The sequence below is a fragment of the Notothenia rossii genome, assembly GCF_949606895.1.
Source record: "Notothenia rossii genome assembly, chromosome: 11".
In the NCBI taxonomy this organism is placed as follows: Eukaryota; Metazoa; Chordata; class Actinopteri; order Perciformes; family Nototheniidae; genus Notothenia; species Notothenia rossii.
The window spans coordinates 45,045,153-45,060,938 of NC_136910.1; the positions used below are offsets into that span (position 1 = coordinate 45,045,153).

A 15,786-nucleotide genomic window follows, 5' to 3' on the forward strand; every position below is an offset into this window, starting at 1 on the left:
CACACAAACAACACACACACACACCTTCCATCATTGTTAGCTTCCTGCAGCTCAAAGGCATCGCACAGGTTTGTCAAATACTAGAGTTTCAGATATTTATGAAACCCACTCTACCTGCAATCAGTCAGAGCACCCCAGGGTGACATTGTGGGATATTTGAGAGCATTGCCCATCTTTGTGTGTGTGTGTGTGTGTGTGTGTGTGTGTGTGTGTGTGTGTGTGTGTGTGTGTGTGTGTGTGTGTGTGTGTGTGTGTGTGTGTGTGTGTGTGTGTGTGTGTGTGTGTGTGTGTGTGTGTGTGTGTGTGTGTGTGTGTGTGTGTGTGTGTGTGTGTGTGTGTGTGTGTGTGTGTGTGTGTGTGTGTGTGTGTGTGTGTGTGTGTGTGTGTGTGTGTGTGTGTGTGTGTGTGTGTGTGTGTGTGTGTGTGTGCATTAATCCACACTTTTTTGTATTCACTTTGTGAATGTGTGGCAATTAATTGATTACTTCTCCTGTTCTGTGTGTGGTTGTGTGTGTGTGTGTATGCGCACGGAAGGTGTGCGTACACACTCACAAGTCATCTCAGAGGTTAGGGGGGGCAGTTTTGTAAGTAAGAACCTAACACCCAGCTCCAGATCTGTCCCTCTCCCAAACTCAAGTTGCTGATGCAGCATCATGACTGGGATACATCTGCAATGCTCTAAAACATTTATATAACACAACAAGCTGATGAGTTTACATAAACTTGCTCTGTGAATTAAATCGTGTACCCTTTATTTAAATAGAGGGCACAGAGGGAATGGATGGAAGTTGTTTTTCTTTTGTGGTTTATACACTGGTCTGATCTTTTTATGGATGCATACCAAGTTATCTGTCTCTGATTTGCTGTGTTAGAAAAGCTTTCTGAACCCTTTTTGTTTCCTTTTACTTTCATCAGTCCAGGAGAAGCCAGAGATGGCTTCGATGCCCTTGGCCTTGGAGAGCCGCAACTGCGTGCTGATCCGCAGGGACCTGGTGGCGCTGCCTGCAAGCCTCATCAGTCAGATAGGCTACCGCTGCCACCCTAAGCTCTACACTGAGGGGGACCCCGGGGAGAAGCTGGAACTGGTAGCTGGTAGGCACGCACACACAAATAGGAATTCACATGCATGCATTTATTTCACTTTCATCACATGTACATAAGCAGAGAATAACGTGCCATTAGTCAATTGGTTAGTATTCATACTTTCACCCTTTACCACATTTAGATCATAAATTCTTTGATAGTCAGTTAAATTAATACGATGGGATTCATTTCAACTATTAAATATAGAACTTAAAGGTCCCCTATTATACTGTTTTTCATCAATATATTATAGGTCTCAGATATATACAAACATGTCTCTGAAGTGTTTGGCTCGAAATACCAAACATATCAGCCATTGCAGCATCCCATGATCCCCTCTGTTTCAGCCCTGTTTCAAAAGTGCTGATTCTCTGTCTGTTACTTTACATAAAAATAAGGAGCCCCTCCCCACGCCCCTCTGAGAAATAATTGGTTAAAAAGAACACAATGGTGCTCTAGGAGGATATTCAGATGAAACGGGGGTGGGGGGGGGTTTAGCTTGGTTGGTTATTAGCTAATGGTTACACAAGCCAAAAAATCATCATAAAGTGGCCAAAATCTGATCAGCTCATTTTTATATAAATGGATCAGGACAGTGAGCACATTTTTTTTTTCCTGAAACTTTCAGAATCTCTTTACACAGAGGGGACACATTTTCTATGTATAAAAGACATGAAAAAGTGGATTTTGCACGATAGGTGACCTTTAAGAGAACTCCAGGTGTTGCATTGTAATATAGAACACCTTTAAAAAAAGAGACATCTTATAGAGCATGAATTTAGCATTACGTCTGTACTTGAGCTAAAAGGCAATCGATTGGGGAGGTTGGCCACAGCCCAGTGACCCTCACTAATATCCAGAGAGTTGTTCATTTTTACATGCCGTTAGGTTCACACACTAACCATCCCCCGCCAAAATGATAAACATGATCTGATTCTAATAAATGATTAAATATGTATTCCATGGTTGCCAACCCTTTTGATTTTCCCCGGCTCTCTCCCCACTGTTCTCCTGCAGTTTCAAATCCCATGATTTTTACCCCACATATTGAAGTCATTTCCTAACTGCCCATCCACTTTATAAATAGACAAGTATCACTGCTGTTTGTGATTAGGGTTTTAAAATGATGTACTTAATCCACAAATGTGACAGTTCAAATAGAGAAGGGAGAGACGAGTTCACACATGCACAGACAAGCAGACAGACATTATGGCAGCTTAACAATAAGGTCGTGTTTTGGAAATTTCCTTAAGTTACTGCTCATATCCCTTTAATGCAGCATACATGTATTCAACCTGCATCTGACCTATGTTTAAGCTGATTCTGGTTGACCCCCATAGTGTTTTTTAGTAACATTACTGTGGTGATCCTAAAAGGACAGAACAAAGCTGAGTTTCTCTGCAGGGATTAAGGAGAATGAGAGAAAGAAAGCTATCTCTGCAGTACTCATCAATCAGGTCTTTATGGTAGAGTGACTAGACAGAAGTCACTCTGGAGTAAAAAGCATATGACAGCCTGCCGGGAGTTTGGCGAATTGCCCTTACACGGTTCTGAAAGCATTTGAAATTATATATTTTTGGTATGATTAAACCAAAACTGAACTCTTTGGTCTGACTGCCAGACATCGCTGTTGGCAGTCAGACAAGAGACTCTCAGAGAGACCAGGTACCATGTAGCTAATATAATTCATACAAGGGAGGAGGGCCAAAAGTGTAATCAATTTACTATTGGTTCAAGAGTTCAAAAAGTAACTGCAAGCTCCAGTTCAATCCGACGGTGATGTAATAGAAAAACACAATGGAACCCAATGGTAAAAGGTTAATCAGTTTTGTAGTGTGCTTATAAGATACAGAATACAATACATGAATGTGAAAAAGATAGGTTTTGAAAAGAAGGCAAAACCGAGTATTTTAATTGTGTGCTTTTTTTTATGGCCTTCAACTTTGATTTCTCTCCTGATTGACGTTTCACTGCGTGAAGTTTCCTTGAACAGGAATTTCAAATCTAGCAAAATAACAAAAGATGAACTAGCATTTGGGCCCAAGAGAGAAACGACAAGGCCTAGAGAATCTGTAAGGACGAATGTATTGTAATATGAGCAGTTTTCTCAGCAAATACTTTTCTATTTCTACACCAGGTACACAGGTGTTCATGACTCGAGGACAGCTGATGAATTGTCATCTATGTGCTGGTATCAAACACAAAGTCTTGCTTCGCCGCCTGCTTGCCACATTCTTCGATAGGTGAGTACAAAAATATGCACTGTGAAGAACAACTGTTTGCATGAGTCTGTAAGGGCCTACTGTAATATTTGAGTTCTTTGTAACTGTTGTCTCAAACCAACTTTCACACTCCATCTGTGGCCATGTTGTGCAATGCGGTTAGTTGTGTGTTCCCATGTTGATCTACTGTATGTGGCTGTTGCTGACTCTGCCCCCTGGTGTTGACTCCCCGCAGAAACACTTTAGCCAATAGCTGTGGGACAGGTATCCGTTCTTCTACTAGTGACCCCAGTAGGAAACCCCTGGACAGCAGGGTCCTCAACGCTGTCAAACGTAGGTTCACTTCCCAAATCCGCAAATATATGTGATAACATTTCAAAAGAGTACAATTTGTCTACATTGAGTTTTCTTTCTCTTTTACAGTCTACTGTCAAAATTTCAACCCTAACTTCAAGGAGAGTGAAATGAATGTGATTGCTGCTGACATGTGCACAAATGCGAGGCGTGTCCGCAAGCGATGGCTGCCCAAGATCAAGTCCATGCTGCCTGATGGCATGGAGGTGTACCGTGCAGGAATGGGCATGGGTGCTGCTGTGGGTTTGGGCCTGGCCCTGGGTGCCTCTCAACCAGGGGTGGCCCTCCCCTTCGAGGTGGACTTCAAGGCCCTAGAGCCTAGGTTGTTTCCTGATCGCAAGGACCCTCTCAGGACTCACGCAGCGCTGACAGAGGGCAGCCCCGGGGCTGGGGCGGCTGGAGCAGAGGCTGAAGGTGGAGTCCAAGAGGAGCAGGAGGAAGATGAGGATGAAGCTGGGTTAGAAGGTGTAGACAGATCAATGGGGGCACCAACATTGATCACAGGAGCTGAGGCAGGCAACTGTGGCGACACGCCTTCAGAGCAGGAAGTGGAGAATTTTGGACAAGGTCTGCGGGTGAACGGACAGTGAATGACGTTTTACGGCTGCCTCTCACATTGTGAATCTGTTTAACAGCGCATTTTCTTTTGCTTGCTCTCTTACTCAACATCTCGTCCATCACTCTTACTTCTCCCCTGTGCTTCCTTGGCAGGAATTAATTCAGCACAATAGCTACGCTCGTAGATCTTAATATAGGCATTTGTCACACATGCATGCGCACACGTGTGCTTGTTAACACGCATACTTACTGATGGTAGAAGTAGATCACTCAAAGTAGAAGTAGACACAGGCATGGCATTAGCACATTAAGAAAATCAACCCTTTCTGCTACATCCTTTTCTTGGTATATTCAGTATTTACTCGGGTGTTTCGGCACCTACAGCAATATTACAAAAGCCTGATAGCAGAACAAATGTCTGGAATGATTCATGATTTCAGAGAAATACAAAAGCAACAGCTGCTTTGCTGGCATATTAGGGAGTGTAGTATAATGGTATGTAAAACTATTCTGTTTCCTTGAAAAGCAACATCCTTAAATAACCCATATCACCTTGGGAGAAATAGAGAAATGATCTAAAGATCAGGGAATCAAAGCTCTTTTTAAAAGCAGCTTATTTTGTTGTATTAGTATAAATACAATGACTAAATTATTATAAAAGCTCAAGTTCTGCATTACCACCGTTAAACAGAAGACATTTTACTTTATTTTCTAACATGGGGTCATTTTGAGGATAAAGACGAGAAGTTCTCCACAATCCAACCAATAATCTATCACATGGAATTTAGTTTTCATGCATATTTGCCCGTGACATATTGGATTAGATTGTCAATGTGATGCCTGTGTCTGCTCCACACCGCCTCTCCAAAACACACACACAGAAACATCAGCAGACACACACACCCCCATATTCTCACCTTATGATACTTAGCCTTTAAAATCTGCACCAATGCATAAAAAATACACTGTCCAAAGAAATCGCGACAATGCTTTTTAGCTTTGAGAAATCCTTTTGGATAACATCATTCTGTTTGGGAGATAGGGGGGAGAGAGACATTAACAAGAGTGTGTGTTAAAATCCAAGCTTGCATGTCTGCAAACAATGAATACAGAGAATTATTGAAAACAACAAAGCCACACACCTGCATCTACATGATAAAACTGCTTCTATTGCCTCAAGATATGCCATGAAAGGACTTTTGTCCATTTTCCACTTGGATCTGTCTGACTCCTGTTAGAACTGACCTGGGCGTGATCAACTGTGTTTAACACAGAACCCATTGGATCTGCTTTTTTAACCGCAGAGCGTGCTTTGACAACGGGTAGAGGAGACTGAACATATAGAGTGGTAAGCGCACTACACTGAGTGGCAAAGGAGCGAAGCACTGTTTCACCTCGACGTGTTCGTCTGATTGACCACATGGTCCTGCTTCCATTCTTTGTTTTTCCTGGAGGGGTTGGGGGGTAAATTATTGAATAAAACTTCTTAGAGCAATTTCTGCTGGCTATTTGCATTTGCACTCAAAATAAATTGAACGGGTGGGAAACTAAGGAGTTTTGAAAAAATGTGACTGTACTAAAGACTGAAAATGTCCTCCACATCACAGTGATTGTTTATTTGATGAGGACATTGTGGGTTTGTAAAGAGAAAACTGTTCTTTCTGAAAGAAACAGTTTCTATATTTTGGAAGGGGGGTGGGGTGAGGCAATGTCGGACAGGGACTAAAAACCTGTAATTTGTTATATCTTTCTGCTATTCATGTTTTCTGCCACGCATATGGGACTTAGTCCAAAAAGCCTTCCTTTGTTGCATTGATTTTGAGAGATACACTGTTGTATGTTTTTGTTCTGTTGTTTCTGTCAAAGAACCTTAATTCAAAAGGTCTGACCATCCATTTCAGTGAACCCCAAAGTTATTGGAAAAATGAATCACACTTTTCCACTGCAAATTTGACAGCATAAATTGACTACCAAGCAAACAAATGATATGTATTGGCCCCTGATGTATTTGATCTGTTGGTTTTTGCTTCAGTGCTGTGCCACCTCAAATGTTGTGTTTACGTGTCATTCTTTATGAGAGGCTTTAAGATGGCCCTGCACAAGAAACACAGGGTTATAATTGCACTAGGTAATAATAATGATGATGTTTACAGAATTGAGTATGTTTTTCTTTTCTCTTTTCAAAGACATGGGGTCCACCATGGATAAAAACAGGGCTGTGATAGAATGGCTGAGATGATGAATGAATGTAAACTGTAGCACTGTTCTGGCGAGAGGTCCAATCCTGGATTAGTAAAATACATTAATTTTAATCTGGCCCTTTTTTGTCTCATTTGTATAGTGGGTCATTTAAAAAAAAAAAAGGCGGCAATATAACATTAAGTTGAATATGAGCCTCGATGGTGTTCAAAGTTTTTGTGATTTTAAAACTGGTCTTCCAAATTGATATTTCCCTTACAAAAACTGAGCAAGGTTCGATTATAGGCGTTCATTTTTCTTAAATACTATTGTGTTTTTAATCCTAATTTTGTTTTAATCATTTTACATTTATGGGTGTCTTTAATGTTCAAATATGTGTTGACAAAACAGACAAATTATTGACGTTTAGAATGTTAACTTTTAAAATCTAGCAAATGAATTCTTTATCAAATTGTGTTTCTATTTTTTATGAAGCTTCAGTTTCTTAGATTTGCTCTTGTAAGGAAAATTAAGATATTAAGCCAGTGGTGCCAATAGTGAATTAACCTTTTATAAGACAAACAATACAAAATATTATGCAGACACATTTTTTCTTTATGGAAATTGGCCTTTAAGGACCTTTGCTGAGTAAAATGTACTTTTATTTTTAGATTTTAGATTTTATTCACTCGTCTTTTTGCTTAATGTTTGCCCCATATTTAATTCTATAAGGGTAAAAGGTTAAACCCATTATTACAGATGAACTGCACTTCAATGCATTGAACTGTTCATTTGTAACAACCATGGATCTTCTAGAATGATCTCCTCACATTATTTATAAGATTAACAGACATCCCTAAAAAGTATACCAAAAATCTATAGTATTCACGGTTTCACGTTTAAGATCAGGCTTTTGACAGATTTATAATCGGACTATTCTTCTTTACAAGACAATCCCACATAAAACATTTGGTTCCCCATCCTGCATTTACATTTCTGCTTGTTTACAGTTAGTCTGCCTTACTGGAAATATGTCTGTCTCGTTCCTTGCCAACAAAAAAAACAAACCTTTTTATGGAAATCTTCTATGGTTTCTCTTCTGCTTAGTCTTTTTTTCTTGTGCAGGGCACATTTGAAAATGAATGATGTTGCACTATAAACTGAGATATTCTCAGAGAATGTCATGGATAACCTTTGGTAAGGTGAGCTGTTTGAGGTGGCCTAAAGAAAAGGTCCTGTTAAAATGTAATGCTATGTATTTTACATATATATTTGATTGAAACCAGGTCTCCTTCACAGAAAATTCTGAATTCATGAAAAACATTTTCGGATAAATATTTTTGGAAATGTGTCTTTTGCAATATCTGCCATTCACCTGGATGATCATTGAACATTACAAGTAAGAGATAGGAAGGTTTTTCACATTTCTTTGCAAATAAATTGTTACTTACTTTCTAAAACCTTAGTGCTCTGTTCATCACCCCATAACTGTAAAACGTATGGGCACAGTAGTGCCATTGGTTTTTCCAGGAAACAATACATTTATATGCAAAGAGACTCTTGTATCATATAATGCATGCCATTCAGAAACTCACTCTAACCCAATGAAACCTCTGATCTTTATGCACCATGTATTTTATGCTGAATAACTGTTGTCACTGTTAGCAAACAAAGACTGTGGAGTCCTGCAATGAGTAGGGTTGTGTTTTTATCAAACCCTGGCCTTTTATTGAATGTTTGTGTCAATTTTAATATTCTTTAAAAATGACAGCAAAGTAGTGAAAAAGAGTTGAAAACATAAACTAACTACCCAGTTGAGTATGCATTTGAACCTTCTGCAGACTCAGAGAAAATGCACTAAACGTTTGTATGTGTCCTTGAACATAATGCCAGCACTTTAGAACTACTTAGAAACAAAGAGAGAATAGAGTAACTGTGGGTTCGGTGAACGAGGAGAAAAAGCAACTTTTAAAGCCATGTGTTCAGAGCGCTGACAATCAGAGTAGGGATGAGACCCAAAGTGCATTATGGGAGATCTGACATGACTTGCTGTGCTCTTGCTGTTTGCTTAGTCTATCTCCAGCTTGCTTTGGTCTGTGCTAGCTTACTTTCCAGAGCAGAGGGACTGGATGATGTTAACTCCAGCCTTCTTGGTTAAAAGTGTTTGCAAAAAGAACTGACTACATTGGACTAATACCTTGGTGCTTCTTGAACAGAGCTATTCCATGTTGACATGGAACATATCTGTAAGGCTCTACTAAGCATGGCCCAAAAAGGTCCTAAGTCTAGGCATATTGGTATCCTCTTAATGGACAGTTTTTAGGACAAAAGAGGATCTTATCATGCAAGCCTGCACCTTGATAATGGTAACGTACTTCACTATCAACAGGGCTTGGACCAGGCAAACTGGGATTTGACAATTTTAGTGTTGATACTGCTTTATGTTTAAAATGAAAATGTTAATGCGCCTTCTGTCTCAAGCATCAATAATATATACAACAGAAATGCAAGTTGCCACTTTTGATGTTGCATACGAATCTACCTTTCATTCCCATCATGGTATTTTCCATCACCAGTCTCAATTGTGTAGTCCAAGAGTACCTGATTTCTTTAAATGCAATACAGAAAAATCTGCTTTCTAATAAAAGTCCTTACTTCACCAAATTGCTCTTGTTTCTTTTGTCTCGGTATGCTCCTGTGTTATTTATTTAATTTGTGTACGGTAAACTACCTTCAGGGGCTTGTCGGGTGCAGAAACCCACAATAAGTATTCAGAGGCGTAGGTAGTCAACCTCTACAATGTTTGATACCCTTTATGAATAAATAAACCCTATGTTTTAAAGAAAGTTTTAAATGCTTCATGACTTATTTATTATACTTTTGTTATAAGATTAATTGATTCCACCAGAACACATGTAGTAAACAAAGAGGTAGTAGGCCATGGTCGGTTTTTGGAGGCGATTGGTAAAATAGCATTTATTATCTATATTTTTTTTAAACAATGTGCATAGGAGATTTATATTTTCTGGAGTTTTGTCTGTAAAAGTAACCAGTTATTGTCATCCTTTTGTAAAGTAACTGAGTTATTGTAATAATCTCGGGGTACTCTGGTATCTACTTCTCATCCTGCGTACATAGATGACGTTTTTCTGTCGCAAAAATCGCGCGGCTTGTGTGCAGCTCTCCTGACAGACAAATGTGGCTCACTAGAAATTTATCTCTGACACAAATAAGTGAGGAATAAAGAATACGAAATATTTTCGGGAGAAGCAACAACTATTTTGCTTCAAAATGAGTGACGACACAGACAACCCTCCTGAGAGGGAAATGAAGGTAAGCTTTGTCAATAAATAGTGTTGACAAGTTAGCACCTGTGAGCTAATGTTTGTTAGCATTTTCAATGCTTCTGGATGGCTTAGCTGGCTTGCTAGCTGTTCGTCTTTAGGTTTTCCGTTTACACCTGAATCATAAACATATACAAACATATACAAACATATATTGGTTACTTATACACAAATAACAGTTAGATATGTCGGTTTAAAAGTGTGGCATGAAGAAGCTGTTACAGTCACTTTTATCTTCTTAGTTTCTAGCCAAGTAGTTATCCTAGAACGCTAGCTATTAGCATATTTGCTAGCTACGTCATATAACATTATGCTCATTGAGTGTTCAGTGTTTACTTGTGGTTTGTGAGAATTAACAACTGTGTGCGCGTGAAATAAATAAATTAGGTAGTTGTCACGTTTAATACACGTTTGCTCTAATGGTATAAATGGAGTCGCAGTTTAGCATAGTTGGCTAATGTGAAGTGACTGCACAGTATGTTGGCTATCAAGATAGATTTTACTTTCTATTTGGTGCTTTGCGTAAATTACCGATGTCACAAACTGGTCAAGTTGAAATTATCAGATACCTGCTTCAAAGGAAAGCACAACAACCAGAGGTGGGAAGTATTGGAGTATATTTTTCTGGTACCAGTACTTTACTCCACTACTTATTTTTCTGAAAACTTTTTACTTTTCTTCTTACATTTTTAACATAAATACCTGTACTTTCTACTTCTTACATTTTCAAAACAGGTTCGTTACTTTATTTTTAATCTATGTTTAGTGGCGTGATCATTATTATTTAGAGTCATTGCGTGCCTATGGATTTTAACAAGGTCCGTGTATCCATCATTTCCTGGTCTTCTCTAAAGAAGAGGGACCAATGAAAACGTTGTCATGTTGCCGTTGTTCAGCATCGACACATTCATTAGCTAACAATGACATTATTGTTCTATTAATATAAATTGAGGTCAGCTACTCTTTAAAACAGTTAGTTATGGGTACTTTTTACTTAAGTACATTTCCAAGCCCATACTTCTTTACTTGTACTTAAGTAAAGAAGTGTAGTTAATACTTCTACCAGAGTATTTTAGAGATTATCTGTACTTCTACTTGAGTAAAGGATGTGTGTACTTTTGCCATCTCTGGTAACAATTAATGTTTCTCACAGTAAAGTAAATGTCTCTGTTATAATATTCTGTGTTCTTATATATATATGTATACAGTGTATGTCTTCAAGCATGGTTCCAGTATACTTGTTTTTGTCCCTATGAAGACAGTTTGGTTTGCAGATATTGAACTGGAACCACTTACAGTTTGTTCACCAATCATAACGGCTGACCCTGAAGTTATAAGCATTGCTTGTTTCTTTTTTTTTCAGGATTTTCAGTTTCGACAAATGAAAAAAACCAGAGTCTTTCAGCCCACTGAAGATTTGCCTAAAGAAAGAACTAGTCTGCTTACCATCTCAAACAAATTTGGTTTAACTTTTGTCGGGCTCGACAGAACATTCAAGGTTTACCAAACTCAAGACATCCTTGGTGCTGATAAATTTGATGGCAACCCCAACGAAGTAGGTATGTATATGACTTTAGAAATTGTTTTGCACAATATTGGGATGTTGGCTGTTGCTAACAATTTGTCTTCACCCTGCTTTCAGTTTAAGTCTTTTACTCACAATTTGCTCCATTTTGTTCTAGTCGAGGGGACACCTGTATTGGCAGACGTGACTGTGGATCTGTCCCTGCACCACTTAGCTCTCAGTAGTGATGAACTCACTTTGTCAGTATGTGGCATTTCTGAGGCGGGGGGGTTGTCCTTCACCTTCTATGATGTCCGCACCTTCATGAACAAGGTGACTATTTTTATCCTACTTTGACTCTTTCAATGTATGTCTTGAGACATTGTATTTGAAGATGGTGTAGTAGTGTTCGCATAACAAAAATAGCTTAAACAGTGCAAGATTAGCTATGTACTTATATTGTGATATCCAGTCTGACCAGCAACCTGAAAAACACCCTGACATACAGCAATTATTTTTAGATGAAATTATAATTTATAATTAGTTTTACAGTTCAGCATAAAGTCTCCAAATAATGCTTTTTACTTTTTCTATGTTGACTGTTAAAAATACACAGTTTGTAAACCTTCCCAGCTGATGTACATAGTCTGCATGCAACAGTTTAATTATAGTAGTACATTATGAAATAATTGCATGGAATTCTTGTCAGTTATTATTAACTATTTTCAGTTAAATGTAGTACGTTTCTAACCTGGCTACTCAATTATTAAATGCCCCAGTGTTTGACAGATTTACATAAAAAATATGTTTCCAGGCAAGAACCCAGAAACTACCTTTTGCATCACTGCTGCCTGCAGTAGCCCCTGGCTGTTTAGTGCAAGACCTGAAGTGGAATCCTGTCCAGCCGTCAATGCTCGCCGTCTGTCTGTCTGACGGCTGTTTGATGATCTTGGATGTTACTGGCGATGTCAAAGTGCAGGCTCAGCTACCTGCTTCAAATGGCATCACATGTAGTGAGTGAGACTCGTCACCTTGAGTTTACTTCTGCTCCATATATTTCTTGTGGCTCAATTTGAGATAATGTTATTTGTTTCTCGCAGTTGGCTGGAGTCCAAAAGGAAAACAAGTTGCTGCAGGAAAAATGAATTCTGAAGTCAGTCAATATACACCTGTAAGTCATCTTTATTCCTTAAATTAAAAAGAAATCACTGAGAGCTGCAGAATCCGACTAACGGAACGAATAACTGACTTAATCTTATTTTTAAAGGCACTAGAGGAAAAAAGGAAAATCCCATGTCCCCACTTCTACACTTCTGACCCTGTCAAAGGTAAGGCAAATCCTGTATTGATAAATCAACTGATATTTGTGTGTTATGCACATTAACTGAGCCGGATTATTAATGAGATTAAATACTTTATTTATTTGACATCAATATATTTAATATTCTCGTTTAGTTTCACTTGTATTACTGTATCCAAACCCTATCTGTGGCTAATGCCTCTCTTTCCTGTTGTCTCTCACAGTTCTGGATGTGCAGTGGCTGAAAACGTTTGTGTTTGCTGTGGTCTATGCTGCTGCAGATGGGTCCCTTGAGACCCCTCCTGAGCTCGTATTGATCTCCCTTCCTGTGAGTACACCCTACATCCACAGTGCACTGAATTCACCTTCACACATTTAGATTCTTTTCAGGTTATACCCCTTCAGTCTCCTCTGCTTCTCACTCATCACCTCGGCAGATACATTTGACCATAGATTTATTTTGAAATTCAAATCAGTTTTTCTTGTTGGTTGGAAGATTATTCCTCCACATTGCCACAACAACAAGGTGAAGAAACAAATGCAGCCTTAGGTGCTTTTGCCAGATGATATGTCAGCTTTAGAGGCGCCATGTGCTTTGTGGTGTTAACAGATGGTTTCTGTAGTGGCTCTGTAGTCGCGTAGAGGCTCCTACTGTTACTTCACTAGGATGCTTCTTTAAACTGACAACTAAAGCGCACAGTATAAGACATTATTGTTGGTTTTATAGAGCTTCCCATCTTACCACACATCTCCTACTTCACATCAACTGTTTAACAGAATATGACTTTCAAATCGCAATTGGATGTCAATAGGCGCGTTCACACCAAGTACTTTTCCCACAAAGGTTCCTGAGAACTCTTTAGTTCTCATTAACTAAGTACAGATCGCGTTCACACCGGAAATTAGTTCCTGGGGGTGGATTAGGCAAATGAAGCCGCTGACGTCACTTCTTCTTCTTCTGCTTTGGATTTACTGGCAGGCCGCAAACAACTTCACGGCGTATACTGCCGGCCGGAAGTCCCCGGAGTTAGGGACTGGCTTCAGTAGAAGCTGCTGGGACTCCCAGCAGCTTCTACTGAAGCCTTCCGAGTAAACGGCCAGAACGCCGACACCTCCTCATCTCCACCGCTCCCATGTTTTATTTTGAGTTGTCATAAGTTAGTCTCTCTGCGTTTCTGCGCTGGGCTAATGCTAATGCTAATAATGCAATGCGAGGATAATAAAATGGCGGCTTCACCAACATTTTTGGGAGTTTGACGGGGCGTGGTTTGCATTCCGCCCAGCCAATCAGACACAGGAACCTTTTTCTCCCACGAAAGTCCCTGCTCTCTAGCAGGGACTGAAAAGGGGGTAAAAAAGGTTCTCTAGAACTAATTTAGCTCCTGGGACTTTTTGGTGTGAACGCAACTAAATCGTAGTTCTCAGGAACCTTTTTTGGAAAAGTACTTGGTGTGAACGCGCCTAATGGGCATTATGTGCTTCTCAGTATATGTAGTGACATTGTTTTTCTTGTAAAATGGAAGAATCAGCTAGCAGTTGTTTCATTAGTTGAATTCTTTTAATGTACCTTAAGAACCTGTTTTAACGTTGGATTTCTCTGTGTGTTTTTGTAGAAGAAGGATGAGAGGCCGGAGACAAAGTATCTGAACTTTAGTGACACGGTGTACGGCAGCTGCACAGAGCGACAACACCACTACTTCCTTAGCCATGTGGAGGACTGGTGAGTTTGATCACCATTTCCATGCATTGATGGTGAAGGATTCCCCCGAAAGATGGGGCAAGATATTAAGTTTGATTTCTTTTAATATCACGAAGAATTGGTGTAATATTTGCTTTGTTTCTTTTATTCAGGGACCTCCTGTTTGCAGCATCAGCGGCCTCCATTGAAGTCAGTGTCATAGCTGCCAGACAAGAGGACAAGGTATTAAATGACATGAAAAGCTAAAGATGTTCTAGAAATCATACGTTTAAATGACACACTGTTTTGAATAAAGATAGAAATGAAAGGTGTCGATCTCAATGATATGTTTCCATTGTCATTCAAAATAAGTCAAATATGATATTTGTATAGTTTTGATATATAGTTTGAAAGTATCAAGGAAAGTTGCATAATTTTTCTAACAAGTTCTTCTCAATCAGAAGAACACTATTTTTTTTTAAATAATGCAAGCTACCAGAGCTTCCTCCATCCACAGTGAGCAAGCCTAATGCCATACATTAAACTAGCCCATTCAAGGACAGTAAAGCAAGGTTGTGAATGTGCTTAAACACATTTTCCATTACTGTATCAGGTTTCTACAAAAAAAAAGAAATGTTATTTGAAATGCACTGAATTTGACTGTTTGTTGTCCTTTTAGAACTGGGAGCTTTGGATCCTGGAAGATGCGAGTAGAGCTGAGCTTCCAGTGACGGAGACGAGTGAAGACACGCTGCCTCTCGGCCTAGCCATAGACTACACCAGCCAGCAGGCGATCTACATGAGTGAGTGGATTTGGTTTTCTGTTCATTTCCTCTCTTCACCTGTCTGACGTGTGCGCACGTCCACACAAAACATACTCAAATGCTTGTTCATTTTGGAGCCCACTAAAGTCTGTTTAAGCACTTCAGCGTTCAATTGAAATCATTTTGGCAATTTGTATTGGATTTTACAGTTAAATGTTGAAGACTTATTTAATCTGAGTTCTAATGAGTTTCAAATCATCCATGCACTTTATCCGAATACTGATCACTATAACATTATAAAGTAATGAATAGGATTAGTTTTTTGTGTATCGTTTTAATGTTTCCCATGTGTATCGCTTTAATGTTTCCAATGTGTTTAGTTATAAATGGCTTTGCTCGTCTTTGGTGAAGGAAAAACATTCCCCTGGGTTTGAAAGAATGAACTTTGTGGAGCGAATCCAACCAGCTGAGGCCGGTTTGAACACTACCTTCCATCAGCTAAATCTACAAACTAAAGCTTTCTATGATATCACGTTGTTTTTTAGGCATGTTTAAGTATTGAGTCTGTCTGTCCTATTAATATTAACAGTTGGAGTTATCTCATGAAATGCATTGTCCTAGTTTGTGGTTAACCCTCCCCTAATGATCAGATTAACTGAAATACTCCAGGTTCCTATGTGCATACAGCATCCACTGCAGTGCTCTATTGCAGCATGTGTCAAGAATAGTGATAAGCTACCGTCTCAGCGCACTGTTTTATCTCAAATGGCCCAGTCTGCCAGACATTCACGTAGAGCTGCT

At 39.3% G+C, this 15,786-nt stretch overlaps 2 protein-coding genes across 6 annotated transcripts in view; both read left to right on the forward strand.

The window, feature by feature from the left end:
* The window catches only part of nacc2 (NACC family member 2), a 28,547-nt gene extending 20,461 nt beyond the window's left edge, over nucleotides 1-8,086 (forward strand). For both annotated transcript variants that reach the window (XM_079660752.1, XM_079660753.1), the window contains exons 4-7: nucleotides 916-1,092; nucleotides 3,221-3,326; nucleotides 3,541-3,638; nucleotides 3,729-8,086. In XM_079660752.1, coding sequence (XP_079516878.1) covers nucleotides 916-1,092; nucleotides 3,221-3,326; nucleotides 3,541-3,638; nucleotides 3,729-4,249 — 902 coding nt within the window. In that variant the 3' untranslated portion in view covers nucleotides 4,250-8,086. The remainder of the gene's footprint in view (nucleotides 1-915; nucleotides 1,093-3,220; nucleotides 3,327-3,540; nucleotides 3,639-3,728) is intronic.
* Nucleotides 8,087-9,543: 1,457 nt separating this feature from the next.
* Nucleotides 9,544-15,786, forward strand: part of nup214 (nucleoporin 214) — a 34,975-nt gene continuing 28,732 nt past the window's right edge. For all 4 annotated transcript variants that reach the window (XM_079657307.1, XM_079657308.1, XM_079657310.1 and 1 more), the window contains exons 1-10: nucleotides 9,544-9,728; nucleotides 11,103-11,298; nucleotides 11,422-11,576; nucleotides 12,058-12,256; nucleotides 12,344-12,414; nucleotides 12,511-12,571; nucleotides 12,768-12,871; nucleotides 14,157-14,263; nucleotides 14,395-14,464; nucleotides 14,901-15,024. In XM_079657307.1, coding sequence (XP_079513433.1) covers nucleotides 9,687-9,728; nucleotides 11,103-11,298; nucleotides 11,422-11,576; nucleotides 12,058-12,256; nucleotides 12,344-12,414; nucleotides 12,511-12,571; nucleotides 12,768-12,871; nucleotides 14,157-14,263; nucleotides 14,395-14,464; nucleotides 14,901-15,024 — 1,129 coding nt within the window. In that variant the 5' untranslated portion in view covers nucleotides 9,544-9,686. The remainder of the gene's footprint in view (nucleotides 9,729-11,102; nucleotides 11,299-11,421; nucleotides 11,577-12,057; nucleotides 12,257-12,343; nucleotides 12,415-12,510; nucleotides 12,572-12,767; nucleotides 12,872-14,156; nucleotides 14,264-14,394; nucleotides 14,465-14,900; nucleotides 15,025-15,786) is intronic.